At 44.2% G+C, this 18,644-nt stretch overlaps 1 protein-coding gene across 13 annotated transcripts in view; it reads right to left on the reverse strand.

Moving 5' to 3' along the window:
* FBRSL1 (fibrosin like 1) overlaps positions 1-18,633 on the reverse strand; it is a 510,214-nt gene extending 491,581 nt beyond the window's left edge. For all 13 annotated transcript variants that reach the window (XM_017815486.1, XM_017815477.1, XM_017815483.1 and 10 more), the window contains exon 1: positions 18,286-18,633. In XM_017815486.1, coding sequence (XP_017670975.1) covers positions 18,286-18,579 — 294 coding nt within the window. In that variant the 5' untranslated portion in view covers positions 18,580-18,633. The remainder of the gene's footprint in view (positions 1-18,285) is intronic.
* Between the last annotated feature and the right edge of the window lie 11 nt (positions 18,634-18,644).

Raw genomic sequence — 18,644 nt, forward strand, 5'->3', positions numbered from 1 at the left:
TTATACTTCATCTCCCAATTTTATCATAAACAAACATGCAGCTTACGGTTGCCTATAAATTTCATCCTCAAACTCTTCAGAACAAAACACCGTGTACTTTAATCTTAATGTACTTCCTATCAAAAAGATCCTGCTTGCAGGGTTTACAACTACTAAGCAGTAAAGTACTGTGAGATAAGTTATCCTTATTTTACAGAAGAAACAGAGGGACGGAGATTAAATAACTTATCTAGACAGGGGGAAAAGTGACATGCCCCAATTTTCAACTCTGATTTTTCCAGCCCCACCCCAAGCTGTGCTGAAAGTACTTTGGAGGGGCTCTTGAGCAGTTACTGTGAAGAAAATTATTCGCAAGAATTAAATTTCCCAGCCAGTTTTAATAAAACTTCCACACTGATACATGAAAGAACTCACAGGTTTAAACAGCTCAGAGAACTTAAAACTAGGTGCCTGTGAACCTGTAATTATTTGAACAGAAGGCTTTATGCAAGACCAGGACACTTCACAGGTGCTGCTCTGCTCAAAATAAATATAACAGTGCCATCAGTGCTCAGTCCAAAAGAACAGGCAAAGGAATGAGCAGTTTACAAGAAACCTAAGACAGGTCCAACTATTTTAGGCAGATGGAAAAAACACATATGCTCCCACATGGATGTGCACATACATACACTTTATCCCAGCCAGCATATGCTCAGTATATGATGGAAAACAAGAACCCCCTTCAGCTCCCAATGAAGGGGCTGACACCAGGCAGGTGGATACAGCTGCCTCCCTGGAACCCACCCTCTAATGAACACACTTACCAGTTTAACATGAACCTGTCACAAGAAAATAAACACATAATTTCCTTAAAATACTTCTTAACATACAGTCTTCAATCCCTGAATCCTAAAGGCCGCTGAATGATTGGCAAGGAATTGTTCCACAGACCCTTGAAAAGGTTATGTTTATAAAGACTTCTACCTCTCACCAAAAGAGGAAACACTTCAGCAGTTTAAATTTGGTGTAGCAAGAAACTTGCATACAGATGAGCCAATTTATTTATTATGATGTTGCGAGATACTGTTTTATTAGCTTAATTTGTCTTTAGCAGTGCTGGAGACCAAGGTAACTACAGCTGCATTGCTGGAGCCTGTATGAAGAAAAACCAGCTTTTGAAAAAGTATCTTCTTATTCTGGTACTTGCAACTTGGTTTTGTTTGTTTGTTTTTTTAAAAAGGCTGGCTTATTTGAAGCAAATGAAGCTTTTAAAAAGCTTGCTGGCTGTTGGCAAATACTTTATACCATTTCTCCACTTCAAAGACTGTTCATATCAGAGATTCTGCGAAGTCCACAGCATGCTAAATTGACACAAATCCCTGACAGAAACAGCTTACATGTAACATACCAGCAAAATTCAGCTACTTGAATAATTAATATTCTTCAAATTAAGACTTCACTTAGCTCTCTAGGTGTATAATATTAAACCTATTACCATTTGCTAATATTCAGACTATCAGTGGAGTTAAGATCAAAACTGGAGAGTAGACATGGAAACTTGGAGCCAGAAAGGACAGAGTTTTGCCACTGGCTTCATCGAGGCACCATTTCACCTTTGGTCACTTCTTGCTGCTTCAGTTTACTTTTCCTTGTTTCCTCCAGCTTTTTTTTTTTTTTTTATTTTTCTCCTTTCATGTCTCTTCTGAAATACACTGCAGCTCCAGTGAGTTGCCACCCCTCAAACATTGTGTCCTCAGACTGCACAGCCAAGAACACCAATACAAATGAAATCCGCTGCAGCTTCTGTGGAGCTGAGACCACCTCACATTGTCCTGCCTGATATTAAAAAAAAAATAAAAAGACCACAAGAGTGAGCCACCTTGTTTCCTTCGAGTCTGAAGAGGCTTTGAGAATGAAAAAACACAAAGCAGCTCACAGTAAGCACTTACACAGAATCCCTCATCCGTGCGTTTCGCTTCCAGGGAGCACCAAGAGACAACACAACATCAGATCCACGTGAAATTCTGCACCTAATCTGCAAACCAGTTACCATGACTGCACATGCAAATTGGTCAGATAAAAGCCAGTCAGAGAAATAATTGGCTATTTGGAGGTACAAAATGACTAATTTATCACAGCCACCACATAAGTGTTTTTTTCCTCTGCTTCATAATTGCGCCACTTAATCCTCCGAGTCCAACCTAGCATTTCAGATGCAATATGGTACAGTAAGTACTGAAACAAAGTGAGAAGCAGAGAACCCAGGCTCCATCCAGAGGCCCAGCACTCCTGTGACACGGGTCCAGACTTTCATTTGTGCCCCACAGCTCCTGGCAGGACGTCAAGGCACAGCTTCTAAAGGTGACTGTAAAAACACACCCGTTCCCAGCAGTCTTGAACACATCTCAGTAGGAACTGTGTAACCTCTGAAGAAGTCTCAGAAGCCACCAGCACTGAAAGCCCCAGCGTGGGTTGCATCTCTGTAGTGTGTGTCACCAATGCCACCGGTGAGCCCAAACCTCCTGAACAGAGAACCTTCAACGAGCGACCTTCAGCATCGTTTTCCTGACACTGTTCAGACAGTACTTTCTATAAATCATAACTTCACACAACTCTCACATTTTCCTGACAAGCAAAAACTTAGCACAACTATCAAAACCCATCACCACTTAGTCTTCTAGTAACTACAACCAACTACAGCTTCATTTTAGGTCCTCACAATGAAGGTAGGAGCAAAGCATTAGTCATTTCTCCCCTCATCCAGGAGGCAACAGGCATCAGTGAGAAATGATGTCCCTTATTGGCAAATACAAAGACTAGATAGCTTCAACTTCAATGCCACTTTTGCCTACTAAGATAACAACTGCTGGAAGCATTGATAATTTTCTTTTAATACCTTCTTCGTGGGGTATGAAATTAATTCAACTAAGGCAGAATTGTAGAGGAATACAGGAGGCAAAGCAGAACAGGTCTGTATAAAATCTCACACTCCAGTGCTTAGATTTCCAGGATGCCATGCCAGCAAGCTTTCTAATAAACCCTTTATTCAAGCAGGAAAGCTATCCTTAAATATTCTCTCTTCTAGGCACATGGTATAAAGATCTATTGCTAGTAACTATCTGTTTTTTCTTCCACTCCACACATTACCATCTGTGAAATGGGTCTAGTATCTTCACACAGTAATAGTGAAGCCCTACATAGGAGCTGATATACCAATGCCATCTCATTTCTTCTGAGACTTATAATGTCATCCCCTCTGTCTATTTTCAGCCCAGTAAATAAGCACATCAGCCTCCCTCCTGCACAAAGCTGCACCTGGTCATACCAAACCAACAGCTGTAGGCAGGATGTAAAAGTACATTTGTATGTGAGAAACTGTATGGGAAATGTAGGCAAAAAGACAGTTCTGTGTCTAAAACTATCTAATTATGAGATTACCAAGGGAAGCTGGTATGTTCTTCCAGTGAAATTTGAAGTCCACCTTCTCACTGGAGCTGGGAGTCTACGGTGCAGCCAACTGCTCTTTCTCCTGCAGCTGGGGTCACGAAAGCCCCTGGCTCCAGACAGGTTTATCCCCTGCATTTCTGGCAGGTGCTCTCCCATCTTCTCACTCCTTGTGCTCTCTGATGGGTCCATATGCACTGCTGGAGATGGGATCTGGCATCCATGCTCAGAAGTAAAAACCCTCTGCCCAGATGTGCTAATCCCCTGTGGCAACCCACTTCACCACACATGACCTCCAGTGGCATGATTTGACAAGGTCAATGACTACTGTGCCACAGAGGTTACTTATGCTCACTGAAGTCTCCCATGTGCACACAAGAGAGGGGGCCCTCCCCCTCTTTTAGCACAATTAAATGCTTTTTATTTAGAAATCTGCACAATTTACACACAATTTTCTCCCCACACAACCAGGCTCCATTAAAGCCATTTTCGCACAGCAGAGCCAGCGTTTAGCTGGGCTCAAACACTGATCTTATCCTCCCAACACTTTCTTCAATCCCTCTGTGGGATTACAGCTGGGGAAATGACACTGATGAGAAGAGCTGCTTCTTCCCCCACTCTCTGGATTTAATACCCAACACAGCCTTCTCCTTTATACAACACACGCACAGGATACAGCACAGAAAGAAAGACAGGAGGAGAAAAAACCAACAGGAGGCTAAAAAGAAGGAATTTTTGAGTGAACAGAGCTACAAATGCCATTTACAGACTGAACTGCTTTTAACTTTCTGCCATCAAGAGGGTTAGATACCTCATCCACTCCAAGCACTCAGCCAAGCACAAAAAAGCTTGTCTCTTCTTTCTCCCTGTCACATTGAAACTAATCAGTGAAAACAAGGTAGAAACTGGGTTCTCAGAGCAATTAAATTGCAAGTGAAGTTTTATCTTTCCCAGTAATCCCTCCTACCCTCAGACTACCCCCATTACCCCATATACAACCACATCATCCCAACTTCATGAGCTTAACCAAGACCAGAGTCACTCCAGCACAATCATCATTTTACACCAGGCCCCTCGACTTAGATGACCTAAAACACAAAGAACATGTAGCTCTAATCCTGCTACAAAGGCTCAGGCCATATTTGCAGGGTTTCTTTAATCAATACACATCTGCTCTGCATCCCCCACTCCCCTGCATCCTGCCTCCCCTGTGCCAGAAGGGCATTTGCATGGCTGTGCAGTGAGCCAGATCAGGGAACCAGGGAATTAGTTTTCCTGGCAGCACAAATGCTAGTCCTGGCACAAGGGAGGTAATCAGGACAAGCAGCCAGGGCAGGAAAGGACCATCCCCTTCAGCAAAAACACGTACTTATGTCAGATTAAAGTGGTCACAGCCCCAGCTCCCTGCTCACTCTCTCCCTATTTCTTCAAGCGTGGGAATTACCCAGCAGCACGGAAGATCAAGTTGTTTAGCTTTGCAAAAGGGTGTCCATCTAAACACAGAGCTATTTTCACAGCTTGCTTCTTCTCTCACCAGCTTCCCCTTCCTTTAAAATGAAAAAAAAAATTGACTAGAGGGATTTGGATGCCATCAGTCACAGGGCAGGGAGCGAAGGACACAGTGCTGGGTTGCAAGGGACTGAGGACAGAAGCCCTGGGCTCCTAAATGGAAGGGTGCTAACATTTTCCTCTGGCAAGGTAAACAAACCCGGCAGTACAAAGATTGAATGACTCCACGGAACAAAAGGGAAAATAAGGTCAAACCAGGAAAAAAAAAGAAAAGAAAAGAAAAGAAACAAGAAGCAGCCGAGATGAGAGAGATATGACAGATACAAACACACAGACCAGAACCCCCAAGAGGCTGCTCGTTAGCTCTGAAGCTGAGCACATGGAAAAAGAGAAGAATTTACTTCTTCCTCAACTGGAATGTTTGCATAATTGTCGCTTTCAATTCTACATAATTCCCTTTTCTACACATTTGTTTCGTGCCTAGGCCACCATGCATGAAATAAATCCCTGTCTCGGAGCACGGCCTGTCTGAGTGACTCAGGGTGCTAAGGAGATTGGGTTTCCCGTTTATTCCTGTATTACATTCCAAGAAGGTGTGAACAATGCTTCATCAGACTTAAAATAATATCGACCAAACAGATACCCACCCTGGCCAGGAGGAGTTTGCCCAGGCACATTTTTCTAAAACCACAACTCTTAAGTGTGTGGTATTACTGAAGCACTAATTAAACACCATTTCCCCCCCTTCCCTCCATGGGACACACTAAACACAGGACATGCACTTAACCAACAAATAATTTAGTCTGAAGTTTTAGGGTTGTTTCTTTCCCCATCCCCAATTAAAATTATATGCATTCACTTTGGGGATTGGTTCAATTTTCTTCACATTTAGTGCTGATACCCAGGTGCCCTATTAAAAAAGCTAAGTTATAAGCCCAGATATTGAAATATCAACACTAATTAGGTCTTTTTGAACACGTTTTCAGATGCTGTTTAGAAAATCTACATTTAAAAGAGTAGGGGCAAAGGATGAACTTTCAACATTAAAAGGAGTAGCTGTGGGTAATTAGGCACCCAAATTCTCATTCTTTTTTAACAACAGAGACAAACCATTTCAGTGACCATGGTCTAAAAGAGAACACAAAACTATTTCTTTTTTTCAGGCTGAAGAAAACAGAAAACACAGAGTTTAAATGCTGTTAAACAGAGGTGATACTTAAAGTTCATTAAACTTTACAGCTTCACAAAACATATCATTAGAAGAACTAGAAAGTCTAAAAAAAAAAAAAATTTCTGTCCATCACAGCAAAGGCTTTACTCTGTAATTCAGCTGCTACCCAAATTCTGACCTTCTTGAAAAGGTACCTGCAGCCCCCAGACAAAGACATTGGAGTGTTTCTGGTTTGGCAGTTGCCTGGGAAGCCTGAGCAGTGGGATGGGGATTCACCATCACAGGGGAAACCTTCACAGCCTATTTCTGCTCCTTTCACCAGCATCAGGAATCCACTGCAAGACACCAGAATTTATTCTTTTCGAAAAGGCTCGATCACCATGAAGACACCAAGCCATAGTTTTTCACTTCCAGAAGCACACCAGTTAAACTGCTCTGCTGGGAACTGTCGCTCTCCCCAGACAGAGCTTCCCACAGTGGAAGGGGGACCCCCACACTCTCTCCACCTTCAGCTCCCTGACATCAGAAATGCCAGTCACACACCATGATTAATCTCCTCCTAACCCCAAAGTAAGCACAAGGATGCTCCAGTAAAATCGGTAAAAGAAGCTACACTTTGCAATTTTCCCCCATGTCTGTACTCTTATTGACATGCTTTATGTGTCTGAGTTTGTGCTTTAGGCACAGACTCATTATTCCTACAGTATTCAGCAGAGACTCAGTGAATAATCACATTTTGCTTATGTTTGGAACATCACAAAGGTAATACCAGGAAAAACACCAGTGACTTCATCTGCTAAACATTCATAAACAGGGAATGGGAATTTTAACACACACATGCACAAAAAAAAGGAGAGAGACGTAGAAGAACAAGAAGAATTCACCTACTGCTTGAGACAAAAATCTATTCCCTCTCTCAGCAGCTTCCTCTTTTTGCCCAGGTAATCACACCAGAACAGTGAAAAGTCACTTACTGGTAATTAGCAGAAAATCAGAAGTACATAAAAACCAAGCCAAGGAACACCCTAAGGTGACAAGGGAAGACAAGCTTTATTTGCTTGCAGGAAACACCACCAGAAGCTGCCCATTCAGCAGCCCTAATGCTGACACACACTTCTCAAGACCACCCCACCCTGCTGCCACCCGGGACGGGCGTGACAGGGAGGGAGGTGCCCACCCAGAGGTGGGGTGTCACCCGAGGTGACACAGTGCTGGGGACAGCCAGACCTCCTCAGCAGCACAGTCCTCCAGCAGCCTCCTGATGGTTTTTGCAGCCTGTTTCCATCCAGCCCAGATCCAGCACTTCCTGAAAACCAGACTCGGTTAAGTCTGAGCCCAGCCTGGGAGTTTACTCGTTTCACTGCAGTAACTCCACGTTATTTGATCACTTCCCAGTGCTGCCACACATGAAGGAGTTGTCTTTCTGTCCTGCTGGTACAGTACATGAACCTCTCCTCTCCAAGCAACCACAGCAAGCAGTGGCAATAAAATCTGCCAAGAAAAACCTGTAAGTCTTAAAAAGAAAGGACCCATCTTTCCAGCAACACACACACATTGAGCAAACCAAATTAACTTGATTTTGGATGACCAACACGCTGCACTTAAGACAGATAAACACTTGCAGCTTATACTCTGTCCTTTTTCAGGTCAAAAATATCCTTACAGGTTGTATCAAGCTTACAAAGAAAAGTATCATGAAACATGCCCCTGTTTGGGCCACAGAGCTTTATGTCAAAACTACACCGAAAACAGGTAACCAGATGTGGGGTATGAATGCAAACAACATATCAGCAAACAGCTATTTAGTAGCAGTCACAGCTAGCTGACCTTCAGGCAGAAACTCAGTAACCTGATGATGATGACATTCCTGGCCCTGGATTGTCTGCAGCATTTATTTTGGCAGTGGGAAAGAAAATCCACGGATATGTTTTGACCAGGAAGCGCCGATCAGGAAACCAGAGACCCCACTCCTGTCCAACAGGGAGGCTTGAACACCCTGCCCTGGAAACCCACACACCCCTGCTTCATCTGAGCAACAAACGGAGTCCCATAACCAAGAGAAACAATATTAAGCTCTTACAACCCAGTAGCATGGCTTGCCTCCAAACTGCAGCACAAGAGCAACACCTATTTAGAGACCAGCAACTTTGTAAACCCAGAGATGATAATGCTGAGCTCCTCCTGGGCAGGAGGAGCACAACCCATTTATGTGTTTCTCAGGACGCAACAAAGCTCAAGTTAAGAAGTGAAAGATGCTCTTTCTGGAAACAGCTTGTGTAAGCTGTTTGTTTGTGGGTTTGGCTTTTTGTTTGTTTGTTTTTTTTCTCTAAAAAATAAGATCAACTTCAGAAATAATTCTTGGGAACCTGCCAAGAGAGTAAACTGCATATAGCTGTTTATCTGAGGTATCACCTGGGAGTTTACATCAATTTACAGAAGCCCCAGTGCAGCAGTTCATAACCTCTGGTTTGGAAATGGCATGTCCAACACCTGCCAAAACACAAGGCCATTTTCCAACCAAGCCAATTGAATTTGGTGGTAACACGGGGCTCCAGACAACCTCTACCCAACAGCTGCTAAAAAAATCATCTTTTCTTGCAACATGCCTAAAACTTGCACAAATAACCTAGTAATGAGCATGGGAATCTTTTCTGACCGAGTCCTGCGAGCACTTTTGCCCAGATGCAGCTAAAATTTTAATTTCTAAGTCATATACCCTATGTGACTTAGTGTCACCCAGTGATGTGGAAGAAAAGTCGTGAGCTGTGTGAAATCAAGTTACAGACCATGTGCAGCCCAGAGGCTCTCATTTCTGTTTCATTAACCCTCTTCCCAACACAAACAGCATCGGAAACGCCAGTGCCTGGATCAAAGTCATCTCAAAATGGTTCTCCCCACACAAGTTACATCGACTCCACAGATGCAGCACCTCCACAGCAGTGGACAGGATCTGAGAAAGCAGCTCAACCCATCAAGTTCCTGCAGGGACAGGCTGCAAACAAATCCCCCACTGTCAAACCCATACCAGGGGCTGCCCAGAGGATGATAATAGGGCTTGAAGAGGGTTATCGGTTTGTCTGATGTAATCAACAACATTACCATGTGCACATTATAACAAACACACAGACATCTGCAGAGTTTGATGGATGAGCTGATAGCAGGCGAGTTATAAAATCCATCTGGTTGGAAAACCATTGTCATTTTCAGCTAAAAATCACATTAGCAACTCATATCACAACTTGGTACTATTTAATGTCAAACTACAATACCAGAGTAAATGGTGTTGTTCTTTCCTGGAGAGATCTTGCAAAATATTCAGTAACTCAACACTAACACCACCATGATGGATTTTTTTCCCTTTTTTGTTTTTTTTTTTTTTTTTTTAATGCACCAAGTGCTTTAGTTAAGCCTGAGAAAAAAAAGGAAGGAGGTTTTTGCTTACCTTGCAACAAAACCTCTCTTGAGATACAGGTCTGTTCTGCATCAGGAGAGCTTCCTAATAAGTGCCTGAACGAGTGCTTCTGTGAGAAGCAAGATGTCCCAGGGCTGAGAGTCAGCTCCCTTGTGTCAGAGGGATGACTGAGTTTCCCTGAGAGGCAAATCCAGGCTCCCATCAGGTACCCAAACAATGGCACCGGCAGCTGAGGTGACACAGGCAGCGATGAAAGGACTTGCCAAGAGCTCAGAGAGGAAACTTGTGGCAGAGTCAGAAAGAAAACCCCGTTATCTCAACTTCCGGACCCCTCTGCAAACCGCCAGACCACAAAACACTTTTATTGTAGGATAACATTTCAACAAATAGCTGTTTTCTCTTAGCAGAAAAACCCACTTTGCAGTTCTACTTTTACAAATTCCATTTTTACTCCAGCTCCGTAGGACTGCAAGCCAGCCCTCTGACGCGGCATAAACAATTTCTCCCTCCTTTGCATGCCCCAGTTTTATTAAGTAATCCCCATAAAAGCAATTACCGAGCTTTGGACTGAAAAATAACTAGAGAAAAAAAAAAGAGAGAGAGAGACAGCAAATTCTGCGTATCTTCATTTGCATACGGATTCCCTCCCTCCCCCTTTCTAAGGTTTTTGCCATGAGGTCTTTTATGTCTCTTTCAATAATCATATAATTATATGATTCCTAAAGTACACGCTGGCAACACTTCAGGGGATTTTAGTCATTACAGGTGACAAGACTTTTCTCTCATGTCTAATGCTCGCTAGGATTTCCTTCCACTTCATTCACAGATAAGATGAAGAACCGAGTGACACCCAAAACACTCTCACAGACAGATTTTGGAGGAATCAGCCCTTTTCCTTCTCCATTACAGACACAGGGAAGTGGGCAGAAGTGAACTGCAATGAACTTCAATTGGAACGAAGTACTTTTTCAATTAAGCCACCCATAATTTTTCCCAGGCACCGCGTCCAACTCTTTTAATGGCTTTCACATTTTTTCTTTAATTTTACAGTCTGAAAGAAATGCCAAGGTTCCATCAAGGACCAAGAATGCCATAATTCCATTTCTTCCAATGGCTGCAAGTTATTAACAAGCTGTCAAAACATCATAATTATTTTATATCAAGTTTGACTGATTCCATAAACATCTCTTAGCTGCATATTATCTTGAGTCTCGCTCCCCCTGAGTGCAGGTATGTGCTCAGACTAAGTGGAATAAAGAGGCTGCACGTCCTCTTTGACAGCAGTGCAAGAGACATTTATGAGCCACCAAAACATCAGCAGCAGTAATGCATTCATTATCTGATGCACTTGATGTCATTGTAAGGTTTGAGACACTGCTTCCCCTGCAATTCTTTGGGGATTTTGCTCCTCTGTACAAATAAGAGCTCCCAGGAAAGAAACTGCAGCCTCACCAACCAACAGGAGGGGTTAAAGAAATGAGCTTGGTGCCTGGCAGCAGCCACCCAACAGCCAGAAGCTCTGAATTACCATTTGTTTCCCAACTTGGGCTGCAAACTTCCTCCTAACTTAAGCATCTTGTCACTAAGTACAGGCTAGATCCAGGATACCCTAGCATCAGAGTAAATTCATCTATATTTAAAATTGGGGGGAAAAAAAGAAAACCACCAAACAATTATAGTCATATTTTTATGAAGCTGGAAGGAACATCTGTTGGAGAGGAAAATTATGTGATGATATCCAGCCACAAACACCATAAAGTTCACATTTAGACTACAGGCATTAGTGCATTATACATATTTTCTTGATTCCTTTCTATCACAACCTGCACAGAAGAGAGAGCAAGCAAGGAAAAGGAGAGGAGCCCAAGCACAGCTCCCTTGCCCTGCCAACAATGCACAGCAGTCCTCAAAATAGAACATTTAACTTCAAATTGCCATGTTTGTGTGGCACAACTATAGATAGCCAGCACAAGATTAAAAAAGCTTTGCTCTGAGCACAAAGGGAGAGACAGGAATGGTGCCATAAGCCCATGTTTTGCAGCCAGTAGCGCAGGGAAATAATTTTGATCCCTTCAATCCCCTTATCCATGCCAACCACTGACCTTGCAGATGCAACTTTTTGTTCAACTTCAGCCCCTTTTTGGCTTGAAGCAAGGCTACAAAGGAAACCGTCCCCATTCATCCTGGATTGTGCCAGCGCCGTGCACACGCTGCCCCTGTGCTCCTGTTCACCAGGTACTTCTGAGCTTCACGTCCAGTCACTCTGGACAAAACAATTAAGCTACAAAAATTGACAATACACCTCTCTGCCTGTCAGCAGGGCTCCACACATGTGTGGGCCGGGCTGGAGCAGTGGGGGAGCCCCGCAGTGCCGTCCGTACCTGCCCAGCTTTCACAATCCCTCGCACCAGAGGAACTGGACCGACGACTCCGCGCAGGTCGGTTGTGCCCGGGCGGCTCGGAGGCTGCTCAACCCTCTCCTCCATTTTAAACGTTTCAGATTAATAGCAAAGACTGATTCTTCTTTTCAGCATCAGAGAAGTATTCTTGATAGTTCATTAGTTTTGGAAAAGAGCTTATTTCTCAAGGAGATGGACCGGGGCCGGTAGCACAGTGCTTCAACTCTTTTTTTCGCTATGAAGAGCAAGGCTGGAGCAGTCACAGCCCCCACTGTGCTGAACACAGCAGAGCCAGAAGATATTTAAACAGCAAGAGCCACTTCACCTACATAAAACTCTTTTATACCTTTACAGTGATAAACTGGAGGCATTAAAGTGCAGCGAATTGGAAATTGTTCTCACTTACAACTGGATGTTCACCTACAACTGGTACCAAGACGCACACCCCACGCACTGTATTTCAAATCTTTATTTCTAAAAAAACTTGCATCGAGCAGGAAACAGCGTTTCAGTTCTGCTGATACTGTTTGCTCTCGAGTACTTGCTGCAGCACTGCAGACAAACCACACGATATTCCCACAACCTGCATCACCAGGACAAAGACCAGACGCTGAAGAAGCTGAAGCAATAAGCACATGCCGGGAACACTCGCTCCAGCCAAGGTGCACACAGGTTTGGGATCTATGTGCATGCAAAGCCCAGCAGGTCTAGTTAAGCCTGATGCAAGGGGAGCAGCTGCCCTGGCTGTGCCTGGAGAATTTCACACCTCACCCAAAGAAAGCAGGAGAGCAGGAGGATACCAAAAGGGAAAGAAAACAAAGCACCCCAAAGCATTTGTATTGATGTGTCTCCAGCCTGTAGTGTATCTCTGCACCTATAGGAATTTTTACAGGGGTGCAGTTGTGTGACCATCAGCTCTCCTGCAGAGCAAGCAAGGACCTACCAAAGAAACAACGGGAAATACTTCAGGCTCATCTCCCCCCAGCCAGCTCCCTTCTTCGCTGCTGTTTGCCCAGAAAGTAACACTGTGATAGTTAGTCTCATTCTGTGAAATAACTGAGATAAACAATAAAAAGTGCATCTTGTCAGCACACTGAGAGGACAGTAAGATTTTCTGTTCTTACTAGACAGGAAGTCAAATGCACTACTGCAAGAAAGCATTAATTTGGATACAATATAATTTAATAGCGGGGTGAAATGGAACACTACTTTTATTTTATGCCTTTTATTAAAAAATCTTACCTGTGCAATACAGAGTACCTTATACTTCTTAAATGTTATAGATTATAATTAATTAAAAAATTGAATATATCTTCTGAATTTCTCTGTGGTGGTTGTTCCACTTGACATTTCAGCAAACTTTACCTCATGTTTTACCCCAGGTTTCATAGTGCTGAAGAAAGACTGAGTAGTTATACTACAGGAAACCAGCTTGGAAGAACTGGTAAAATATTAAGAGGTATTTCAAAAAACCCAGACAGACTTGGTCAAGTGCAGTTTGAGTTAAAAATGAGACCTCAGGTGGGGATGAGGGTGACCCCTGAGCTCCTCCCTGTTCCTGGCCCAGCTGAGCAGATACTTTGGGCTTTCCAGAGCTCACCCCTCTGCTTCAGCTCTGCATTAACCATCTCTGATTCCTCAACAACACCAAAAATACTTTAAGTACCTGCTTCAGACAAAATGGGAAAAAAAAAAAAAAATCAACAGCTCAGAGAACAAATCAATGGAGAGTAGCAAGCCTCCAGGAAAACCAGAAGGAATTTAGAGCCTTTAGAGCATCATCCAGAAAATCATTAGCTTTCCTGAGGTTAAAAGCACTTTTTAAAAGGAATAACTGGCCATCAGAAACACTAGCTTGATACACCATCACCTGACAATTAAGTGGAAGGAAAAAAATACTTAAATATCTAGAAACTTGTTTTAAAATGTAAGAATAGCTATAGAAAAAACAAAGCTGCACAGTACATATAGAGAGAGATGATGACAAATCAGAAGTTACATAGCTAGGTCAGTGGAACTAGCACAAAACCTTTGGAGCAGGAAGCTGCAGCTAAATACACTGGTTTTCTTATCAATGAGAGATCAGAGCAACAGTAACAGGACAGTGCACAGCACACATGTGAAAACAGCCTTATCAAGATGACAGCTGGAGAACTTATGGATTTTGTCCAGAAGTCTCCTATCACCAACAGGCTTTCTGAACTCTGCTACACTCAGGCACAAACAGCAGAGAAGGGACTGGGAGTCAGCACTGCCAGAGCCCTGGGTGTGAACACAAGGGAGAGTGGGCAAAGCTTTCATCTCCTCAGGGTCTGCCACCAGGCACAGCTGGGCCCCAGCTCAGCTTGGGAGGGCAGCACCTCCACTTCCCCACCACGTGCACCCAGCCAAGGTCTGACTCCTTCCAGCTTGGGGATCCACTTCTACACAGCACATCACGCACATCCGAGCACGGATCCTCCAATATATTCCATAAATAGGTTAAACGTTGCTAAAAAACCCATACACACATCATGAAAGTTAAAATTTCCATTCAGAGCTCCAAAGCTTTGCTGGAATCTGTAAAAATGATAAACAACCACCAAAAAGAAAACACAACCCCTTGTCTTTTCAACTACTTTGGGAGAACAATTGCTCTCAAAGATCGCATTCATTAACATTCTGATGAAGTTCCCTTTTAGCGCTGTTTTTCATACTTGAAAGGAACAGCTATGATCAGAGAGAGCCCTCAACTACCGACTCACTCATTTAGATTCTCTCGCTCTGATTCACCAATCACCTTCAAGAATAATTAGCAGCTTCATCTGAACGTAATGAATATACACACATGCTCCCATCCATACCATTCATCTCGGGAGGCCGGCAGAAATCCCCCGGGGCTCAGCCCAGCCAGCTTTCCTGACTCCTGGCACAGGGAGGCATCACCATATCCTGCTGGTTTTCCAGGAGCTGCCCATCTCACTGACCACCTCAAGCCAACAGCTCAGAGCAAACCAAGTTCCCAGGTTAAGTCCAAAGTCGTGATCAGCAACTGGATATGAAAAACCTAAAACACCACCACACACACCTCAGCTTTAACCTGTGTGAAACCTGAGCCGGATTTATGCATGAAGATCCAAGGGAAGGAAGGGAAAGGGGAAGTTTTAACTTCTTACGCACAGAAAGAGGCTGTTGCTTGTTTGTCTGTGGGCTTTTTTATTCTTTTTTCCTTAATTTAAAATATATACATAATCAACTCAGTCTTTATTTGGAAGATGGTAGGATCAGAGATACATAAGTCAAGTCACAAGTAAGGCCAAAACAAGAAACATGATTCTCAGATGACAACTGCCAAAGTAAACATTGCCACATGAGTTAAAACAAAATCCAAAATGCTTGAAATTCTCACCAAAGAGCTAACAGAGATCTCAAAGCCATCCCTCAGGCTTAACTGCCCACACTCCCAGGTCAACACAAATGAAGAATATATGTATTTATTCTATAAAGCACCCTTTATTTACAGGAACACCAGCAGTGAGAATTTGCTTCAGTAGGGAAGGGGAATTCACAATATTTTGAGATACAAAGAGAAACAAACCAAAAACCACCTTACCTCTCCCAAATGATTCTACCCTTAAGTTCTACCTAAATATTGACAAATTTAATTTCCAAGGGGAAGCCCAAAGCTTAGTCTATTGCACGTAATCACAGATCACTGTAACATCAAGCAACAAACCAACCTAGAACACCACAATGAACCACCACATATGCAACAAAAGCTCCTTTTAGGATTAAAAAGTTAAATAAAATACTTTCTTCATTCAGTACTGTCCTTAGGTTGTGTACTCACTTTTATACTTTCTCCCCCCTCACGAACACAGAATTCTTATTTATTTTTAAAATATCATTGCAGCAGATTTTAAGTCCTCTTAAAAAACAAATACACACCAAAGTACAGATTTCCTCCAAAGCAGAAGAAAACCACCTGTTGCCCTCAAGTTCACCAGAGAACACAGCTCCACACGACACAAAATGACCTTGCAATTTTGGTTATTTACATGGGCATACACTGCTTTAAAGTAATTCTGCCTTAACAATTCCCTTCCCTTGCTGCTGCATCACACCTGCCAGACATCACCCTTGGTCCAAGGCAGCACTGCATGGACAAATCCACACAACACTAAGCATTTTCTTCTTTTTAGTGTTAGAGGGGTTTAGGGAATGCACACGGTCATTAGGACTTGCCAAGAATACAACAACCTCGAATACAACACACCCAGCTGGTGTGAAACAGGTGAATTCTGCTCACACTTCTCCCTCTGAGGTGCCAACATCGCCCCAGATGCTGAGGTGCACGTGTTCACTTGCATGGTGGCAAATACAGTAGAAATCGGTCAATGGCAGGTGATACTCAAGTATTTTGCAACAGTTGAAAGCAGATTGTTTTGTAAAGATTGTTTTGTGGATTTTTGTTTTTAAAGAAGAAACAGAAGCGCTTCCACAGATGGAAGTACCTCAGGGTGGCAGAAGTTTAAGGTCACAAGGGTAGAAGCCCTTGTGAGCCTTATTATCAAGGTTACGGTTTGGGTGATTCAGTAACAAGGCTCATCCCACTTGAAAAGCCCAGAGTTTTCCCCATCAGCCTGGAGGGACTGCACTATCATTTGAATTCTATTTCCTGATGATGTGCTCATCATGGTAGAAAATTTCTGCAGGAAGATGAATTTTACTTTCTTCACTGACAGCTCAGCAGAGACTCAGGGGTTTAATTGGACTTATCTGCTGATGCATATTTGACTAAGAGCATGCCCAAGAAAAAAAAAATAGCAATATACAGACAGGTCTAGGGCTCGGCTTAGAGGCACATGAAAGCAGATTGGTTGCTCATTATCAGTTCTGCATGGACAAAGTAGTTGGCTTTCCTGTTAGGACAACACCCCACAAATGACGCCGCAAAAAGACAGGGAACAGCCACGGCCAAGCCAACACAAACCACTTCCCCCTCTGGTACCTGCACACCCAGGGCTGCTCAGGGACCACTGGACTAAACACCCCTTCTGAGCAGGTCCTGACACGTCAGCAGATGGCCAAGGCCACCGCCGACACCCCTGTGGGCACACAGGGACCATCTCTGGGACTCTGAGAGGTCAGTTCTACAGGTGAAAAACTCCAGATAACCACGATGCCACCAGAGGCCTGCAGGGCAGGAGGGGTGGGCTGGAGAGCAGCAAAGCCCTCAAACAAAATGGGACTTCAAAGTCTGAGCCAAAGACATTAAAGATCCCAGGGCAAATCTGAGACTATTCATTAGCCTGAGCAGAACTCTTCACCACTGTACCACAGGTTTATAGACACACAAGTGGCAGGAAATCCAAAGTAGGGAGAGCACCCAAAACTTTGCCCACGTTTTTATCACAGTGTGTCAAGGAAAGTGGGCAAAGGCACCAGCATTGCTCATATTGACTGGGAATTCAAGTTATTACACCCACCAAGCAACTTGTTAGATGCTTCCTCTCGACAACTCACTTCTTCCCCTTGTACACAAACAAAACAAAAATCAAAAGCCAAAGTCATAGTTTGTCAATGCCCCTCTGAAAATATTAAATTTCCTGCTCTGCTTAACTTAGCTCAGACAAGGCAGACAGTATTTGCTCAGCAAATATTGTTTGTAATAAGTTAGACAAGCAATATTTTTTGCCAGCCTATTAACACCAGAAAAATATGTACAGTCAACAAGAGATGAAGAATTTGTTCAATTACTTCAAAAATGGGAATTACAACCGAGGGATTATTATCCATTTAAACATCTCTTTTCCACAAAATGTCAAACACTAGCCATTTGCTAACAATCTCCGGAGACAGATAAAGTAACATTTTGGCAACGCAAACACAAACTCCCGAGCTGGAGGAGGGGGGAGCGGGAGGAAGGAGGGCGGGAGGTGGGGGGGAAGCTCCACCATTCACAACAATGCCGGACCATCCCAACACGCCAGGAATATTTTGCAGCCAATTAAAACCCCAAACAAACATTCGACTTGCCCGAAGTGAAGGCGAAACAGCGGCCGGAGCCGGGCAGAGGAGGGGGCCGGGGGAGGGAAGGAGCAAAAGGGAGGGGAGGGGGGCACTAAGTTGCCAGCGGAGCCGCGAGCACCCGGGCCGGCCCGGCAGCCCCGGGATCCCCCCCCGGGGGGCTCGACGCCACGATTAACGCACCTTAATTGCCATTTGCAAAATTCGGCAGCCGCGCGCTCCCTTTCTCAGTTTTATTTTATTTTTATTTTTTCCCTCCTCTCCTCCTTCCATCCCCCCCCACCTCCCCATCCCTCCCTCCCCGCCCCAGCCCCCGCCCCGCGGGGAGGGCAGAGCCCCCCGTGGCCCCCCGCCGCTCTTACCTCCAGCGCTTCCAGGGTGTTGAAGCTGGCGATGGCGAAGCCATCGATCAGATCCTCTTCCTGGGAGCTGGACTCGCGGCGGCGGCGGCGCGGGGGCCGCGCGGCGCGGGCGGCGGGCGGCGGGCCCCGCGGGGCGGTGCAGTTCTGGCCGCCGTTCTCCTTCCCGGGGCTCGGCTCCTTCTCGGAGCCCGACGACGGGCTCTGGTTCCGCGGGTCGCGGGCCGCCGCCTCCCGCCGCCGCACGCGGTCCCGCTGCGACCTCGACCTCCGGCTCTGCCGGATTTTCCCATCCATCGCCGAAGAAGAAGCAAATTAAAAAAAATTTAAAAATAATAATAATAATAATAAAAATAATTAAA

Source organism: Lepidothrix coronata, unplaced genomic scaffold, assembly GCF_001604755.1.
Source record: "Lepidothrix coronata isolate B3197 unplaced genomic scaffold, Lepidothrix_coronata-1.0 Scaffold51, whole genome shotgun sequence".
In the NCBI taxonomy this organism is placed as follows: Eukaryota; Metazoa; Chordata; class Aves; order Passeriformes; family Pipridae; genus Lepidothrix; species Lepidothrix coronata.